The sequence below is a fragment of the Atta cephalotes genome (assembly GCF_000143395.1).
Source record: "Atta cephalotes unplaced genomic scaffold scaffold00054, whole genome shotgun sequence".
Classification (NCBI taxonomy): domain Eukaryota; kingdom Metazoa; phylum Arthropoda; class Insecta; order Hymenoptera; family Formicidae; genus Atta; species Atta cephalotes.
In genome coordinates, this window is record NW_012130118.1 from 580,463 (window position 1) to 598,526 (window position 18,064).

Consider the following 18,064-nt stretch of genomic DNA (forward strand, 5'->3'; position numbering starts at 1 on the left):
ATATATATATATATATATATATATATATATATATATGTGTATATATATCTCACTCTTACTCTTTAAGAACAAAAAATAATAATGTCAATTGTGTGCAGGATTAAAATGGGCGACAAGGCAATCGATATTTTGCTACCTAATATTTTTCTATATATGCGTTGGACACAGGAACAAGTTCTAATCTTTTTCTCCAACCATGTACTAGAATTTAGTTGTGGAATATGTACACTCGATCATCCCAATATCGACCGATTATATGAAAAACTCTAATTTACTCAGTAAAAGATGTACATATGTATGCAACATATTAATGATCGCAAAATAATAGTTTTATATTCATTTTTTATACATTTTTTAATACATATCTTATAAATAGTACAGTACAAAAAAAGGTATCTATATAATTATATAACTAGAGCTCGAATTTTCAGATATCGAATCAATCAGTTAATTAAAGCTCCTGAGTAGTCACCACAATAATATTAAATCGTGAATAGACTATGCATGCGCATTGAATAAAAGCGCACGTGAAGCGCTTTTATTCAATGCGTAGCCTATTTTTACTTACTATGCCTTTTATCACTTTTTTACAATTATTTACTGATTCTCGGGGGGGGATAAGCGTAGTTTTCGTTCATTTTTATAAATGTTTTAAAGCGATCTCATCATTTTATCCAAAGTGTTTTTATTTACAATTGACGTGTAACAAAAATTAATGTGCTACTTTTCGTTTCTGACGTCAATTCCTATTCAATCAATTCCTAGCAATTCGCCGGCTCGCGTAGCCACGGCAGTGTCGCTGCGCGTACCTTAGCGCCGAGACACTATCAGTGTCTTTAGACATGACTGTGGTGACTACTCGGGAACTTTAATGTTCGAAATTTCTTCATTATACATTATATCAGTTTTATCAGTTATTCAATTGTTAATAAACTGGTTGCTAACGAGCAAGTGCCGGATAATGTAAGCCGAACATCTGAACGATTTGTACACACACACACGTACACACAAATCATTCCATTATAATCATTCTATTTTTTTTTCTATAAAATACAAACTTTTGCAAATGATAAGCAACTTTAACATATTAATTTAAATGACATAACGTTAAAGCTCTAGATAATAACTGATTACTAGCCTTAAGTATTGTTTACTATTTATTAAAAAATAACGCTAAGAATTTTATATAACGATTTCTAGATAAATAATCTAAACTCTTTATTAACCAGTCTTAATCATCGAAAAACTTAATCTATGAAATTATATATACGAACACACACATTATATACAGATTATACAAGCGTTGTTAATAATTACATTCGGCATGTAAATTGTGCCTTTTTTTATAACACAGGTTTTGTTATAATGTATTTCAAATTTCTATTTAATAAATGACAAGTAATATATAAACATTTTTTTTAAATCACATATTTAATAATATTTTTGTTTCGTATTATAATATATTTTTTTTAGTCTGTCTCGTATAAAATCGCAATATGCAAAGAAGTAAATTATATATATATATATGAAAAGATATTTATTCAGATACTTATTTAGATAAAAAAACCATTTCATTATCCGCAAAATAGTTCATTGTCATTCTTTCTGTTCACAAGACCACTTTATTCATTTTTAAGGCACATATCTAAATGCTGATTCATAAGATTTTCTGATATTATTTGCATACATACTGGACAGGGATATTTACTTTCCGTGGAATTATTTTCTATAGCAAGCATATCATCGTTATCATCCTCCTTATCGTCTATTATTATGTCGTCATTAAAAACACTTCCAATGCATTCTTCAAGATGTTCATTTAATGATATTTCAGGTGCGATCTGTGTGTTACAAACTAAACATTTATGTTCCACTACGTCGTTATTACAAGTGCTAGTACTTGGTTGTGGCTCCTCCATCAATACAGAATTATCCAAATCAGAATTAGAGGAACTGCTTATAGTAATTAAGTTATCATCAAATGATGCACGAGAGGTGGAGGGAATGGCAGCTTTACGAGCTGTATCTGCTTCTAATAGACATTCATCAAGATGCTGGTTAATATCCGTGGCCAGCAATCTTTTATTACAAACGGGACAAGTGACGCATTCAACTGTATCGTTCGAATTATCGAATTTTAAGCGCTTATTAGAAATTGTGTTTGTGTCAACACTTTGCTCCGTCACCGACGTAGAAAACGTTCGAATAGGTAACATTAACTCTTCATTGTTGTTATTATTATTAATATTATTGTTAATCTCATCAATCAATGATGTATTATCATTTATTAGGCATAAATCTATATGTCTATATATATTTTCTAAAGTCATAGGTATGTTACATATAGGACAAGGTACGGAATTATTTCTTGGTTGACTTAGATTTAAAATCGAATCATTAGCAGTTGCTTGTTCCGCAACCGATATCGAGGTTGAATCTCTCTTACTTGATTCACATAGGGGATTTTTACTGTCATTTAGTTTGAATTTGGTTAGAAGATTACTCTGACCACTACTACTGCCTCCCAGAACACCGGAACAAGAAAACTTGGGAGTCTTAGAAACATTCTTTGCATCATCTTTCTTTGCGTTTTCACTCGGGCCACTGATACCCCAACCATGTACATTATTATTACTGCTGCCAAGCTTCTTCATTCCCAACGACAGATCTTGAGTATCTTTCTCATTCACAGTGTGAGACGAATTTGTACCACCATTGTCTTTACTTGTACTAGGCTTGACATTGTCCGTTTGAGTAAATATTTTAGAGTCGTTATTACTAAGAGCTTTTGAAGTTGTAGGTATAGCTGTGTCCGCCGAAATACTCTTTGGAAACCAATCAGTTATTCTTGTATTCTTTGACTTATCATTTTGCTTTGAACGCGATTTGAAATTCTCTGGCTCTTTGATTTTTACAAATTGACCATTACAATTTTGTTGATGTTCACGCCACCAAAAGTCTGTTGGACCGGGCGGACGATTCATGCTTCGTCGAACCGTTCCAAAGAATGGTGGTCTGTATTGGCAAGGTCCATTACATTTCCACCAATGCTGTTTGTACAGCTTTACTTCATCATGAAAGTTGTGATAAATCTATATTCGATTAACATGATAAACGAATCTTGTTATTACAGAATAAAAAAATTTTTAAATTTAAAAATACAAAATTATTATTATAAATGCACAAACAAAAGTGTTTTTAAGAATTTTATTTCAAAATCTATTTGAAAAAATCAATCCAATCTATATTCGGATATTTAATCTTTGTAATAAATCCAGATTAAGCTTAAAGATTCTCCAATATCCAAACGAGTTCATGATATATAACATTTGTATTAATATGATTAGATTTTATGATAAAATATAAATTTTTCTTTTCGAAACACGAAAACATTTAAATAATTAATTGAACTTATTGAAATGTACTTTCTGTTATAATAAGTATATAATAAGATATAATAAGGTTTAAGGCCTATCTATGACAATGGATTTTTGGAGTCACATATCATTGTTCGACAATATATTCTTAAATATTAAAATAAAAAGGTTATTAGCTCACCGTTATATTGGTTCCCGCTTCTTTGTTTATCCTGTGCATGTGTTTGCAGAAATTCGGTCCATGACCATCTCGGTCCTGATCATTATTTGTTAAAAATAAATATGCATGGATCATCTCGTGCTGCAATTTAACACACAAAAATATTACACACACACACACACACACACACACACACACACACACACAACAACAACAAACATCCTTATACAATTATATTTCTGTATTTATTTATCAAAAAATTTGAGGTGACTCTATTTCAAAATATTCATAATCAACAAATAAGACGTCGAATGGCTCGGCGCTCGGTTTGCAAACTAGTAATCTGTGCGATCTCAACCGCACCTCACATACGCTGGATTTTTTCTACATTTAAGTTATGCTCCAATTATAAGTAACAATCCCAGTTGAGATGAGTAAGATCCCGATTTAGATTAAGAAGCATTATTTACTACACTGATCATATTTACACAAATTTAATTAAGTGTATGTAAGACTTAAATTAGATGACAATTTATTACTGGCCGATTTGGCTCCATTTACGGGACTGAGAGTCAATCAAACAATGAGAAAAAATAATTGGCAAATTCCCGGTTCGATTTCGTTACTTCTCCTACATCTCATTTAAGAACTTAATCTATTCTTCCTCCTGCTACTATTACTACTAATATCGAAAAACTTACCAATAAGGTTTCTACTAGATCCTTCCTTGGTCTGAGTTTAAGTAATGGTGCACTGAGTGATATCACACATTCCTTATTACGTGAGTGAAAGCGACATATTCCAGCACAACTATAAACAATTGCACATTATAGTTTTCAGTTCTTGCATAAGAATTGCACTAGAACTGAATTAGTGCAATCCAGAACTGATGTACAAAATATTTTTGTATGTAGGCTTACTATCATTTATATATTTTTTATTGTTTTATTATTGTAAATTCTTGCATTTGTACAAGATCTGTTTTCTGTGATTAAACTAGGCCTGCTCTTTTTAGCTAAACTTTTGCACCAGTTCATCTTTCTTCCTTTTCTTTTTTCCTGGAGAGAAAAAGAAGATGAACTGGTACAAAAATTCAGCCAAAAAAAACAGGCCATTAATGCAACCAGTTCAATGAATTCGTGCACCAAATTCTGTTGCACTGGAACAGTATCGCTGATACCATTTTGGAAACACAAAATGCTTTAGTGTACACTTTTTCAACTAATGCAACCAGAAACAGAAAACAAACCTTAAGCTTGTTCTTTATGGCTGAACTTTTGTACTATTCATCTTTCTTCCTTTTCTCTCCAAGAAGGAAAAAGAGGAAGATGAACTAGTGCAAAAGTTCAGCTAAAAAGAATAGGCCTCTTATATAAAGGCATCACTTGGCTCTTGTGATTATTTATTTTTTGGATTGATTGTGTATTATGAAACGAGATAAAAATTACAAAAATGAACAAATTGATTAATGATACAAATATTTTAGTGAATCACTTTTTGTAATTTTTATTGCATTTCAAAATATACAAACGACCTCTTTGTTTATATTTAATATTTAATATTTCGTAACAAAAAAGATGAAATGATTTTATAAGCTTTAAGAGTGGCATACATTCTAAATAACAATATTTTATATGAGCAAGAACATAGAATTATTTCATCTTTGTTTCATATTGGTAAACAACAAAGATGTAATGATTTATTATGTTACCTATGTCCTTTTTAGAAAATACTTCAAGTCATGAGAAATATTTACCTTGTCATTCTGTTACTCCATTTGACTTCGACAGAAGATAAAACACACCAGAAAAATCTTGCATTAAATTGTATAAACATTGTGTGAATATTAGGAGTGGGATCAATTAACTCCAATGCTTGATCGACTAATGATTGTATATAAACATTTTTCTAAAAATAAACAATTTTCTTTTACAATGCAATAAAGATATCAAATTGAAAGTAAATTTATTTTTTATACAATGATGTAAAAAATGATGTTCTCATTGAAGAAAATAAATACCTTATTCAAGCTAACTGCGTTTTCTGTCACGCCTAAACAATTCAACTTTTCATGCATATCGTACGCCATATGAAAATCCTGTGCTTCTTGCGATGCCATCGCCTTCAAACGTCTTCTTACAACCTCCGTTCCCGTACTAGCAAGGAAAACCTAGATACTTCTTGAAAATATGAAAGATTGCGAAATGTAATGTTATTTATTCTTCTGCGAAGTGCCTTGTATCAGGTGAAAATAAAGAAAAAAATATTTCTTTGTATTCCATAGAGCATTTCACGGACTCGTGCGATGCAATCTATATCCATTTAAGTCTGAAATAAGCTGAGGCGTCTCGAACAATCTCGAACGACGAATGGCGATTTGTGGCGATTCGAAACAGTTGAACACGCGATCAGAATTAGATAGAATGCAGATAGAATCACAAAACAAGAAGAAACGAAACAAACAGTTCTTAGCGCATGACACGAAGGAACTGATGGAAAAGTATCAGACTCGACTAGGCTGTTACCAGCGGTCCTATCAGGTCCTACTGGATCCTACGTTCAGACAGACACGTTATCAGTGATGGGAGATGGCAAAACACAAAATTAATTAGCGCATGCGCATTGAGTAAACTCAGGACCAGTACTTTTTATGATCATGGAATATAGAGAATAAGGAGGCCGAACTTACATGGACGTCAAAAAAGCGTGGTCAAAAATAGTCATCAGAATTAGTTCAATCGAGATGTCGCTTTCGTTCCACCATACCTAAAATTTAGGTAGAGAAATTTACCTAGATTATAAAGTACCGCAATTGATTTCAGAAAAATGTCGCGTAAAAATGGCCGAAGTGCATATACATTAATTGAAGTACACTAGGAATCAATTGGGTGCAGCTAATCTAATCATATATTTTTGAAACATTTTCAAGCGTCAATCTCGAGGTTGAAGGCAAATTCATCATTGGGTTGATATTAATACAATAAAAACCTCTTCAAGGTTTTTTTTCCAGTTTATCATCAGTATCGTGCTTAAAATTAATAATGCCAAGTTGTGTGTCTAAGTACAAAAACAATACCATAAAAGGTTATAGGTTTGGCGTGCGAAAAAACGAACGAAGAAGAATGGATTGAATTAATTGGAAGAATTGAATTATCAAAAAGGACTGATATTTGTGAAGTATGATAAGAGTTAAGCAAAATCGCCAATTGTAAATCCACAATTGTAGTCAGCCATTTTTAAAAAATAACCCGGACCAAAGCAAAAACATTTACCTCGATCGAAAAAAAATTCTTAAAAATGTCCAAGCTCATGCGATAATCACACATGTGATGTGTACTTTTGTATTCCTGAACAGTTCTGAACTGTACTTACACGTATCTTTCGTGCACTTTTATGCACAAAAAATCTACGATAAATAAATCTGTATTAAACTAAAGAATACGTAAATTGAGCATTCATATATATTTTTTTGTTCATTAATAAACTAATTACAACTAAAAAGCATTGATTTACATACTTGACGGCTTCATTTTTCCAAATAAAGCACGTAATACAAATGCATAAATTCGAAATGGCCGCGTTTCGCGTGAAAATGAATGCGAGTTTGCGATACTTTATTGATCTAATGATTTTAACCCATTTAATAGTCGATATAGGGTACGGTCAACGCAAATGCTTTAAAGCAATTTTTGATTGATTAATTTGTAAAATTTTTTTTTCTAATTGGTCAACTAAATGCTTCAAAGTTAGCATTAGTAACGAGACTTTGACCGCAGCCTGTACATCTCCAAATAAGATGAAAATTACAACAATGAGCAAATTCACAAGAGCATTCATAATTTAATTGGTCAATACCTAGTAATCTTTACTCATTTTTGTAACTTTTACCTTCTTTCAAAATCCACAATTATCGTCTTAGTAATGTCTTAAGACGCTAATGCAGCCTTCTGATTGGTTCGTGACTTCTTAAGGCTATACTTAAGACGATCTTGAATATAAGATCTGACTATGAATATCGGCCCTAGAGTTCCTCTAGTAAGAATCAAGTCATATGGGCACCAATTCCGGATTCAGATTTCGAGCTCTCTTTAAACGCCGCCATTTGCAGATACTTTCAATATGGTAGTAAATCTGTGAATTGGTGTGAGTAACTGTTTCATGATGTAGAAGGCGCGAACACAAAATCGGACTATCAACTATCAACCATGGTGGAATTGTGCTGTTTCTGGCCACTCGGCGTTTTTCCGGTCTTATTTATGTCTTAAGCCGGTTCTACATTAGTTGCAAGCCGATCGTAAGTTTGTTGCTACAGCCAATCTGAAGCTTGCATTTTGAAATCAACACTTCAGGATGCAGTCGCGATGCTGCAAACGCTTTGAAGCGTTTTTTAATTAAGTAAGGCATATTCCGTTAGATCCTAAAATATAAACAGATAAAAGAACTAATGAGCACTCAGCAAGTTTTTAATACTTGTTCTGTTTTTTAACACGTTCCAAATTTTGTCCTAAATTAAGATTACAGTAATGAATTGTTCCTCTTTTAATTATGAAAATAATAATAATATGAGAGAATAAGTGAAAATAATAAATGTGAAGCCCATTCTACAATAGGCAATAGTAGTGAATTAAGGAATAAGCGTAGAAATTAATTAATCATAGTCGAATGTGAGAAGGATAATCAACTATGATTGGTCGATATTATTATTATTTACAAACTTAAAAGAGGAACAATTCATTACTGTAATCTTAATTTAAAACAAAATTTGGAACGCATTAAAAAACGGAACAAGTATTAAAAACTTGCTGAATGCTCAATAGCTCTTTTATTTGTTTATAAATTTTAGGATCTAACGGAATATGTCAATTAGATGAAACAGCTACTGAGCAGGTTTTTCTCTGCTACTAGAGTGTATAAACTTTAATATAAACTGAGTGAAAAAATACATATGGCTGATATGACAAAATATTATAAGGACGGTCACATGTGTAGTCAGTAGCCAATCGGTATATATCATCGACAAGTGAGATATCTGGAGAATGTTGAATCATATATGCAGGTTAATGAGAGACAACATCGACAACATTAGTAAAAAATTTACATCACGAAATAATTTCTTTTTCTTGTCGAGCTAATGCATTTTCGATAGAAAATCTCGATTGATAGGCGGTGTTATAATTTATATATATGAATGCATGCTTCTTTTACGAAAAATATAAAAATATTATTTTATCAGCGTGGAATCACGTTTACTAAGAATTATTAATCCTCGATCTGTATAGCTGAATACAAATTCGAAATGACATCGAACGATGATTGGAAACTAAATCGTGTTCTGGGTAGCGGAGGTTTTGGAATTGTCGAGCTTTGGATACATGTTCAAAGTGGCAAAAAGATTGGTAATATTTCAGTATGATTACAAGTATAAATATAAAAAATATATGTATATATCTTTGAAGAATTCTCCAAGAGGAATCATATATTAACAAACTTATAACATTGTAAATATATAATAAAATATATTATTGCATATAATTATAATTTCAGCAATCAAAAGATGTAAATGTAATTATTCACAATTGATGCCAATACAACGAAAAAGATGGGCTCATGAAGTTTTTATAATGAAACGCTTGAAGCATCCAAACATAGTGAGAACAGGATGCATCCCATTCAAACTTCCAAATGTAGAAGAAAACGAACCGATTCTCTGTATGGAATATTGTAGAAAAGGAGATTTGAGAAAAGTTGTATTTTATTTAAAATCTGACCTATACAAAGTTTATATGCGAAATAATTATGTTCTCTTACAGATTTTAAATCAACCAGAAAATTGTTGTGGAATTAATGAAACAGAAGCGATCAAAGTAATGAGTGAAATTTCATCGGCTGTAAAATATTTACATTCATATAATATAACTCATCGAGATTTAAAACCAGAAAATATAGTTTTACAGGATGAACAGAATATGGTAAGATGTATAATGAGAAAATTATTTACATTGAATTATCAGTAACTTATGATGCATTGATTAAATTAAACTTTTACATTTATATATTACAGATTTCATATAAATTGATAGATGTCGGATATGCCAAAGAACTTGGAGAAACAAGTACATCTGCCTCTTTAGTTGGCACTTTAAACTATGTTGCCCCAGAACTTCTTTGGAAAGAGAAATATAGTTGCTCTGTCGATTATTGGAGTTTAGGAATATTATTTTATGAACTTGTGACTGGAACAAGACCATTTTTACCAACAATGCAACATACTATGGAATGGTAAAAAGTGAAAAATATAATAAATAAAAATTTGATGAAATAAAAACTTGATGCAAGTGTCAAACTTTAGATTTAATTAAATTCTGCAGGATGAAATACATAAAAAATAAAAGTTATGACGATATTCATGCTTATGTGTCAGAAGGGAAAGTTATTTTTGGAAAAGATATTCAAAATCCAACTCACTTATCAAAGTAAGAATGTATTACATAATTTTTCTATACTTTCTTCTGTAGAAAGAATAATTTTTTTATGTAACTTTTGTTTGATAACTTTTTATATTGTATATTTACAAGTATGTGTAATATTTGTTCCTGTATCAGTTGTCTTCGAAACAAAATGGTTCAATGGTTTCAATTAGTTTTACAATGGGATCCACATAAAAGAGGAAAAATGGTTGACAAATTTGGTACATCTCATTTAGCAGTATTTACAATGTTACAAGATACATTATTAAACAAAGTATGTATAAAAGCTAAGCATATTTTACTTTTATTTCGTTTCGTTTTTGTTATTTAATTTGTGTTTTTCATAGATACTATACGTTTTCTGTCTGCCGTTTTACAAAATTAATACATACGAAATTGATAGTAATACTACTCTTAGAGATCTTCAGTTGTTAATAGAAAAAGATACTAATATTGAAGTCGAACATCAAGTGCTAACTGATTACAAAGGGGTAACATTGATTGAAAGTACAATGTCACTTGCATCACAAATTAATGTATGTATTATATATTAAATTTGTAAGATATCACAAAATAAAATACTATTTTTTAATTTATTACAATTTTACTGTAGGATCACGTTTTGTTTCTCTTCAGAAATGGATGTTATTTAATAGAAGATATACCTACATTAAATATTCCTACAGCAGTGGAGAAAATGATGACACAATCAAAGAATGAATTAAACTATGAAGTACTGAAAAATTATTATCGCCATACGATATATTTTACAAAAGCAGAAGTATATTTATTTCAATTGTACATTTTTGCACTGAGTATAAATATGTAAGTTTCGTACATAATTAATGCTACAAAATTATAAAATTACCTATTAAGCATTACCTATAAACTAATATTTCGATAATATTTCTCATATTTTAGGGATTTATTACATCAAAAGATCGATAAATTTAATTCGAGTATGAAGAAAACATTGGAAAATACAAAGATTCTTACAGATCAAGTACATACAATTCGTATGAAACATATGAATACGACGGACGAAGATGTAGCTGATAAAAGGAAGATACAAACTTATCTTAACAAAGTTGATAAATTAGTTAGTGCAGCCGATCAAATAAAAATGAAGTTTATGTCTTTGAAAGAAGATAATAATAAATTGAGAGATCAAGCTCAAGCTACTGATTATATAGGGAATTTATCAGTACTGTAAGTGTATAATGTATTATAAATAATTGTAAAATGTGCTATATTTTAATATTTTCTCTTATACTATTTCTATAGATATGACAAAATATGTGATGTATATTTGAAATTTAAGGAAGAAAGTCCACATAAAACAGCAAAGCCATTGGACATGTCGAAATTAGTGTTTGAATTCATTTCTACACGTGAAGCACAACTTTGTAATGAAAACATAATTGATATTACAAGGTATTAAAAGTTTATTTATTGTGAACGATACGTCTCATATATTTTCAATATATATTTTCTACAGGCAGATAGATAAGTTGCAAGACGAACTATCAAAACTAGAAAAAGTATTTATTTCTGTTACTGCTATGACGGAATTATATTGGGAAGAATATCAAAGAATGACACAATCGGACACTAACAGTGTTCCTCAACAATCTAACAACTATCAATCTGTAAATATCTCGACCACTGAATTAAGCAGCATTATTCAATCAGAAGATAATGTAATATACAATAATTTGATCATGCGTTACATGTAAGTCTTTTTTTTTATTACGATGTTCAATTTTAACATAGATTTATCTTGTGTTTTATTTTTTTAGGCTAGATAATTTGATAATTCAAATGCAGAAAAAATACCTTGAAGTGCTTAAATTGGATTAAAGATATCTATTGATTTATGCGATATATATCATCAAATAATAATTTAGCATACTAAACATTTTTTAATTCTTATATTTTAATACATTTAATTCTTGAATCCAGTTTGCCTTAATGTACGTGGAACATAATACCGTACACCCCATTTAATATTGGCATTTTGATCAGTTTTAACAAACGTGTAGACAGGTTTGTTGAATAGTTGCTCCAATTTTATTGCTTGATATCTATCATTCTGACCTATTCAGAAACATCTAAAGTTAAAGTATATTTTTATAACTAATAATCTAATTTTTAACTTTTATAAATAAAAGGACTAACTTTACAAATATCTTACGCACGCGTAATACATTCATTATATATACACATATATTAGACGTATAAAAACTGATTTTTGAATAAGTGTGCAATACATTTTAGAAAACTAAAAAGAAATAAGTTATTTTAAATATTAAAAATTAACAATAATTCCCGAATATATATGGCTGTGAAAAAATACATTTGATTTTATGTACTTAAGCTAAATATAAATATTTTCATTTAATTTGATATGCAAACATTGAGTATACGCATATATTCTATATATATGTGAAAGGTAAATGTTCAGTAATAGGGATCAATGGTTTTGATCTTAACATATGTTGTTCACTTACTTACAAAGTTCACTATATCACGGGACGAATGAGGTCTATAATACTTTATTCTACATGGGTTCGACTTTTCACGCGAAGTCCACTCCACTTCCCGCCAACTTATAGGTATTTTTCTAAGTGGAGGGGAGGGGGGATAGTGTGGATCTCGCTTCGCGTGGAAAGTCATATGTTTCTAAGCAGAGGATAAAGAGGAGTGGATCTCGCTTCGAATGAAAAGTCATTATAAAATTACTTAAAGCAAAGAATTTTTGTTTTATATAACAGAACTTTTTTTTAATAACTTTTAACGAGCATCGAGCAAAACCTATTGGAGGTCACTTAGAAATCATGAACTTGACAACATATGTCAAGTCATTGGAAGGTCAAGGTCATCGAAAGATAGTCTCTATTTCTAAACGTCTATCAAAATTAATTAAAAAATTATTAATTAATTTTATATATGAATAAAATAATTTTATTAATTCCATTATTTAATTTATATTTATTTCTTAAACAATAACTTACCTCTTCCAAATGCAACAACCATCATATTTAGGGAAAGATAGAATATAAAATAGAATTTAATTATCTGAAATACAATCATAATATCTAATGTAGAAATTGATCTATTATATAAAAAATATAAAATGTACTCACTTGTATTGCACGAAATATTACGCTCATTGTTAATATATATCAGATCTATCTAGTTAACGATACTCTTTTAGACTGTCTTTGTAGTAGAATAGCGAATGCTTTAAATTTATCGCGTTTATAATAAAAAGTGCAACGGTTGAGTGATCTTTTTATATGATCTGTATGTGTGTGTGTAGTCTTAAATATCTTTTCTACTTTCGCTTAACCCAGATTTGATATTTTATATTGTGCATACCGCTATAATCATGAAGAAAGACGTTCATACAATGAGTTTAAGAAGATATCTTAATATGAATAGATATATTTTTTTGTATTGATATATTTTATTAGAAAACTGTATACAGATCTCAATTCAGGATTGAACACATCCAAATTGAGGATTGAACAACGATGTTAAAATAAATATTATGTTCTTTATTCGCTATTACTTTCTCCACACTGACAAATCTCACCAGACTATTTTTCTAGATTGTCCACATACATCAACGATTATGCAATTCCACGTATAAAAGTCCATTGTACATTAATTTGAGAAGTAAAAAAAGAGGAAAATGCGGACTTTTAGAATATCTATTCCGACCACATGTGAGAAACAGATATTATTCATTGTCACTAATGTCCTCATCAGTTGTGAATTCGGAATGTTCATCAGCTGCATCCACATCTTCCGCAGTTTCTTCATCTGAGATGTCCCATTGCGGATGCTCGGTCGGTATCTCTGGTGCCTCCTTCACATCCAACTATAAAGCATCATCGCATTGTTGTAAATATAAATAATTAAAAAAATGAGTTTTTTTTAGACAGCTTCTTAAATAACTTACTTTGATATCTTGAGCTTGATCAAAGCCCAGATACGAATCACTACGTAAACACACTGTAAATGTATAAAGGCCTGGCCAGCGTGGTGCTGTGAATCTTAATTGAATCTCCTCAAACTGTGCTAAGGACGTGACGTGTATAGGGGTTGTTAATAGCGTTTGACTTTTGCGATCACAGATATAGACCCACCAATACTCTTGCTTAACATCAGGAAAGAGCGGACAGTGCACTTCATGTGACAAATTACTCCTTCCCTCTAGTACTCTCTCCCGTTTAGAGATCCTCTGTTGGAATCTATTTGAAAGAGAAGGAAACGTTAAATTTGATTGTGGAAGACTTATGTAAGTAATGATTTAATATAGAACGTAAAAAAAATAAGTATAAATATTTCTCTTACTTTTCCCATTCGGTATCATCGTCATCGAGAGACGCATCCTTTTTGTCGTGACTATCCTCGTCATCACTTCGATCGCTCTCGGCTTCACTGTCACTAACATCCGACAATTTCTCCTTGGAAGACTCTTTCTCTGTCTTATCGTCTTTCTTTCTCGCATTAGGAGTATTGCTGTGCTGAGTATTGTTAGCCACAGTCTGAGACTGTGCCTGTGTATTTTTAGCAGGAGCTATCTTCTTGTTCGTACCCTTTTTATGTGACTTCTTTTGGCCTTTCTTTTGCTTAAGCCATGCCGGCTTCGTAGCTTTCGTCGATTGATTTTGTTCCTCTGAGGCTTCTTCAACTGCTTCACCGCCAGCTTTGTTATCCTCGATCATCGTTTGCTCATTAACAGAATCATCTCCAAACAGATGCTTCATATCTTTTCGCGTAAGGGATACTGTTACGGTTACAATAGCACCAGCAGTGTAGACGGTAGGGTTCTCATCATCGATTACTGAAAATGCATACAATAAATTATAAAAGATAATATAAAAGATACAATATCGCATAAATTATGATATTCTAATTAATGTAAATATTTTACAGAAATAAAAGAAATAACTGATAATGAATTACCTTCGGATCGTACTTTGAAGTCAATGTACGGCATATTTCCAAGAACTTTTATAACATCTTCATATTGACTGTCTGACAAATTTCTAAGTATCAGTCTTCGTTCTTCTCCTTTTAATTGTGCGAATTGTTGAAGACTTTTGATTTGACGCTAGGAGAAAGTCATAAATTTGTTATTAAGAGATTTATCGATAATAATACAAGCATTATCGATAGATAGAATTTGTTACAATATAGTGTCACTAATACCTTCTTCGCGTGGAAGTATTTTAAATTATCCTCCGTTATGTGTGGTAATTGAAGGAGAGGGTTTTTAAACTCCCAAAATCCTTGAACGACCATTGGACACAATTTCATACAATTTTCTATAGTTGTTATGGTTGGTACCCGTGGTACTAAAAAAAGTCATCAATTATTGTTTCCATGTATACATGTCATAAAGTTACATTGAAAAAAATCAAATATTTACCTCTTCTGGCATAAGCTAAAAGTATAACTTGATGGACACAGGCAACCATTTCTTGAATCAAATATGGGCATTTCTTTACAATATACTGTCTATCTTTATCCAGTGTCTCTGGATTAAGTGGTATACGAGATAAATGCGCATGCAATAATGCTCTAGCTTTAATTGAATACAAGTGGCATAATGGTACTTCCTTGTTTTTTTCTCCCAAGTTAGGTAATTGTTTGATAAGCTGAAATATATAATATGTATATAATAAAATTGTTCTTTAAAAAAAAAATCAAGAAATTAAATATAATTAAATTTACCGAAGGAACTTCTTCACCGTCAGAGTGTCTCTCGACTATTTCTGCGTTACGCTTCTTGAAGAATTCAAAGGAAGCAGCGAGTATCATGATGACTCTCTTTAATGACATAGATGGCGTTTTCACGAAGAAGAAGTAATACATTTCGGTTGTTGTTAAGAGAACCTAAAGATAAATATGGACATATATAACAACTGATAATTTTGTCACATAATAAAAATTTGGCATAAAAATGCCAATTACTTGATCACCAGTGTAGCGAATACTCTTGTACCACCACATTCCTACAACCGTTGGTAAAGCAACCATGAACACTAATGCGTATAGTCCTAAGACCCATACTGAATTCTCTTTTTCAACGATCCAAGAAGGCAAAGCTATACCAAAACTCATCGCCCCTGGACCATCCGGATTTCCATATTTTTCCCAGTTTTTTCGTGCTTCATCATCCGTTAAAGCTTGGTAAGCTATTTTTGTTAATAGAAAAACAACTCAATTTATATCGAGAGTAACTAGAATACTAGGTATTAGTGATAGCAACTTAATCCTAGAATAATTTTCAAAAATTAACATTAAATATTTAATTTTTAACTGTTATAGGATTAATTTCGAATGCAGATACTCTAACGATTTTTATCAACCTTTCCTATGCTGTATTATTATCATATGCAATAACTGTGTTAAATTTATTAAATATATTTAATAATATACACAATATGACATTCAATATTTACATCATATATTTTATATCTGTGCAAAGATCCTCTCGCATTCCTTACCTTTAGTTAATTTCATAAAAGCTTTTTCATTTCCTGTTTCTTTATCGGGATGAAGAATTAAGGAGAGCTTGCGGTAAGCTTTCTTAATCTCACTTTGAGAAGAACCCTACAATTGCAATTTTTGGCATCCATTTTTGTTACATAACAAAATTAATGGTATATATAAAAATTTTATTTTATACTTACAGGTGGTATACTTAATATCTCATACGGGTCAAAGTTGGCCATTTCGTAATCAAATTGGGACACCTTATAGGCTAAGAGCAACAGGATAATCCATCCCACAATAATTAGAAATTTCCTACAATAGCATAATATTAATTGCATATGAAAACGCCAACTGTTAACTTTGTGACAATTTTCAAAATGGTGTAAATGTATAATTTATATTTTGCATATACAATACAAAATATTTAATGTTTACTTACGTAAAGAAAGCCTTGGTCTCCTTCCAAGGTTTGTTTGCATGAAGAATAACTTTCTTCTTTTTGCATCCATCGCATTGACATTCTTTGGCTAACTGATCAGGATCTGAACAAATTTAAATTAATATATTATTTTTTAAATCTTTGTTTCTTTTAACTTATCAACAAAATATAAAAAATAGTCGAAGATATTTTCACAATGCTTACAGTTGAATATCATTATATTAATTCTCAAATAAATGTAAATCATAAAAATCACATATATTCTTTATTTGTTTGTTCAAATGATATGTTATATAAGATTTTCATATGCAATTTGATGTGAAACATGGGATGTTAAACATATGTATTAAATTTTTGTAACACAAAGAAATCAAAACTATAATATAGATATTATATCTACATATCACTCATTTGCTACAACGTCATGATTCAAAAATTGTCATTTTGAGTTATTTGCAAAAAAAAGAGAATGGAAATATAAAGAAATAAGAATATACGCAAAAAAAATTATTTCTCTTTCTCTATAATTAATCAAAATTGTATCATAATATTTTAATCATTCAAAATATTAAAACTCATTTTCTGGAAAATAAATTTCAATGTTTTGAATTATTAATTAAAATATTCTAAATATTCTATTCTATTCTAATTTTATTTTTTCAAGTTATGTTGTAACAAATGACCGATATGACTTTAAATTACTTAATCTTTTAAGTACACAAATTATGGAATTAAACAGCTAGATAATTCATTTAAATATTCTCATCCTCGTAGATTGTGTAACGAATGTAACGTTGCGTCTCAATAAAAGAATTGACTAAAGAACCAAGGTGGAGCATAACGTAAATTAAGATTGCAAACAGCATTCATCCGTTGATATACAATGGACGTATACGTCATTACATCTACGCGCTTGTAAATTACTTGGTCTGGAAAATGGAGTTCGCCTTGATCTTTCTATTTGTCTGTCTCTTTTTCTCTAACCTTGCTTCGGGCAACGTGGCCAGAGGTAGTAAGTCCCGGGTACCAGCAGTAACGCCAAGAACGAGAGCAGAAAGTAAAAGAATGTCCCTCCGCTCTCGTCATACTGGAACTTCTGTCCGCTCAT

At 30.7% G+C, this 18,064-nt stretch overlaps 4 protein-coding genes across 4 annotated transcripts in view; 2 read left to right on the forward strand and 2 right to left on the reverse strand.

Annotated features, from left to right (window-relative positions):
* Positions 1–270, forward strand: part of LOC105623217 — an 8,651-nt gene extending 8,381 nt beyond the window's left edge. The window contains exon 22 of the mRNA XM_012204618.1: positions 99–270. Coding sequence (XP_012060008.1) covers positions 99–270 — 172 coding nt within the window. The remainder of the gene's footprint in view (positions 1–98) is intronic.
* A 1,352-nt stretch (positions 271–1,622) lies between these two features.
* Positions 1,623–5,656, reverse strand: LOC105623149 (sprT-like domain-containing protein Spartan). The gene is made up of 5 exons (XM_012204549.1): positions 5,558–5,656; positions 5,294–5,445; positions 4,239–4,347; positions 3,559–3,678; positions 1,623–3,092 (listed from the first exon to the last, which is right to left on the reverse strand). The coding sequence occupies exons 1-5, from the start codon at positions 5,654–5,656 to the stop codon at positions 1,623–1,625; spliced, it is 1,950 nt and encodes a 649-aa protein (XP_012059939.1).
* Positions 5,657–8,587: 2,931 nt separating this feature from the next.
* Positions 8,588–11,864, forward strand: LOC105623150 (inhibitor of nuclear factor kappa-B kinase subunit beta). Its single transcript, XM_012204550.1, has 13 exons — positions 8,588–8,616; positions 8,812–8,933; positions 9,082–9,281; positions 9,348–9,506; positions 9,599–9,816; positions 9,906–10,010; positions 10,140–10,278; positions 10,352–10,540; positions 10,618–10,829; positions 10,926–11,213; positions 11,289–11,438; positions 11,503–11,736; positions 11,804–11,864. Exons 1-13 carry the CDS (start codon positions 8,588–8,590, stop codon positions 11,862–11,864), a joined length of 2,106 nt encoding a protein of 701 aa, XP_012059940.1.
* Positions 11,865–13,749: 1,885 nt separating this feature from the next.
* LOC105623151 (translocation protein SEC63 homolog) lies at positions 13,750–18,064 on the reverse strand. Its single transcript, XM_012204551.1, has 12 exons — positions 17,941–18,064; positions 16,957–17,059; positions 16,715–16,829; positions 16,529–16,634; positions 15,993–16,216; positions 15,753–15,914; positions 15,448–15,676; positions 15,228–15,373; positions 14,982–15,129; positions 14,367–14,859; positions 13,972–14,263; positions 13,750–13,890 (listed from the first exon to the last, which is right to left on the reverse strand). The coding sequence occupies exons 1-12, from the start codon at positions 18,062–18,064 to the stop codon at positions 13,750–13,752; spliced, it is 2,283 nt and encodes a 760-aa protein (XP_012059941.1).

Excerpts from the sequence above, each read along its gene's own strand:
- LOC105623149 (XM_012204549.1), bottom strand. The coding sequence starts at position 5,656 with ATGGCATCGCAAGAAGCACAGGATTTTCATATGGCGTACGATATGCAT. Across the intron at positions 3,679-4,238 it reads ATCTAGTAGAAACCTTATTG|CACGAGATGATCCATGCATA; the intron begins GTAAGTTTTTCG and ends GTTAAATTGCAG. Across the intron at positions 3,093-3,558 it reads AAGCGGGAACCAATATAACG|ATTTATCACAACTTTCATGA; the intron begins GTGAGCTAATAA and ends AATCGAATATAG.
- LOC105623150 (XM_012204550.1), top strand. The coding sequence starts at position 8,588 with ATGCAGGTTAATGAGAGACAACATCGACA. Across the intron at positions 8,934-9,081 it reads TCAAAGTGGCAAAAAGATTG|CAATCAAAAGATGTAAATGT; the intron begins GTAATATTTCAG and ends TTATAATTTCAG. Across the intron at positions 11,737-11,803 it reads AATTTGATCATGCGTTACAT|GCTAGATAATTTGATAATTC; the intron begins GTAAGTCTTTTT and ends TTATTTTTTTAG.
- LOC105623151 (XM_012204551.1), bottom strand. The coding sequence starts at position 18,064 with ATGAGCGGACAGAAGTTCCAGTATGACGAGAGCGGAGGGACATTCTTT. Across the intron at positions 17,060-17,940 it reads GCCACGTTGCCCGAAGCAAG|ATCCTGATCAGTTAGCCAAA; the intron begins GTTAGAGAAAAA and ends AAATTTGTTCAG. Across the intron at positions 16,217-16,528 it reads TTTTATGAAATTAACTAAAG|CTTACCAAGCTTTAACGGAT; the intron begins GTAAGGAATGCG and ends TAACAAAAATAG.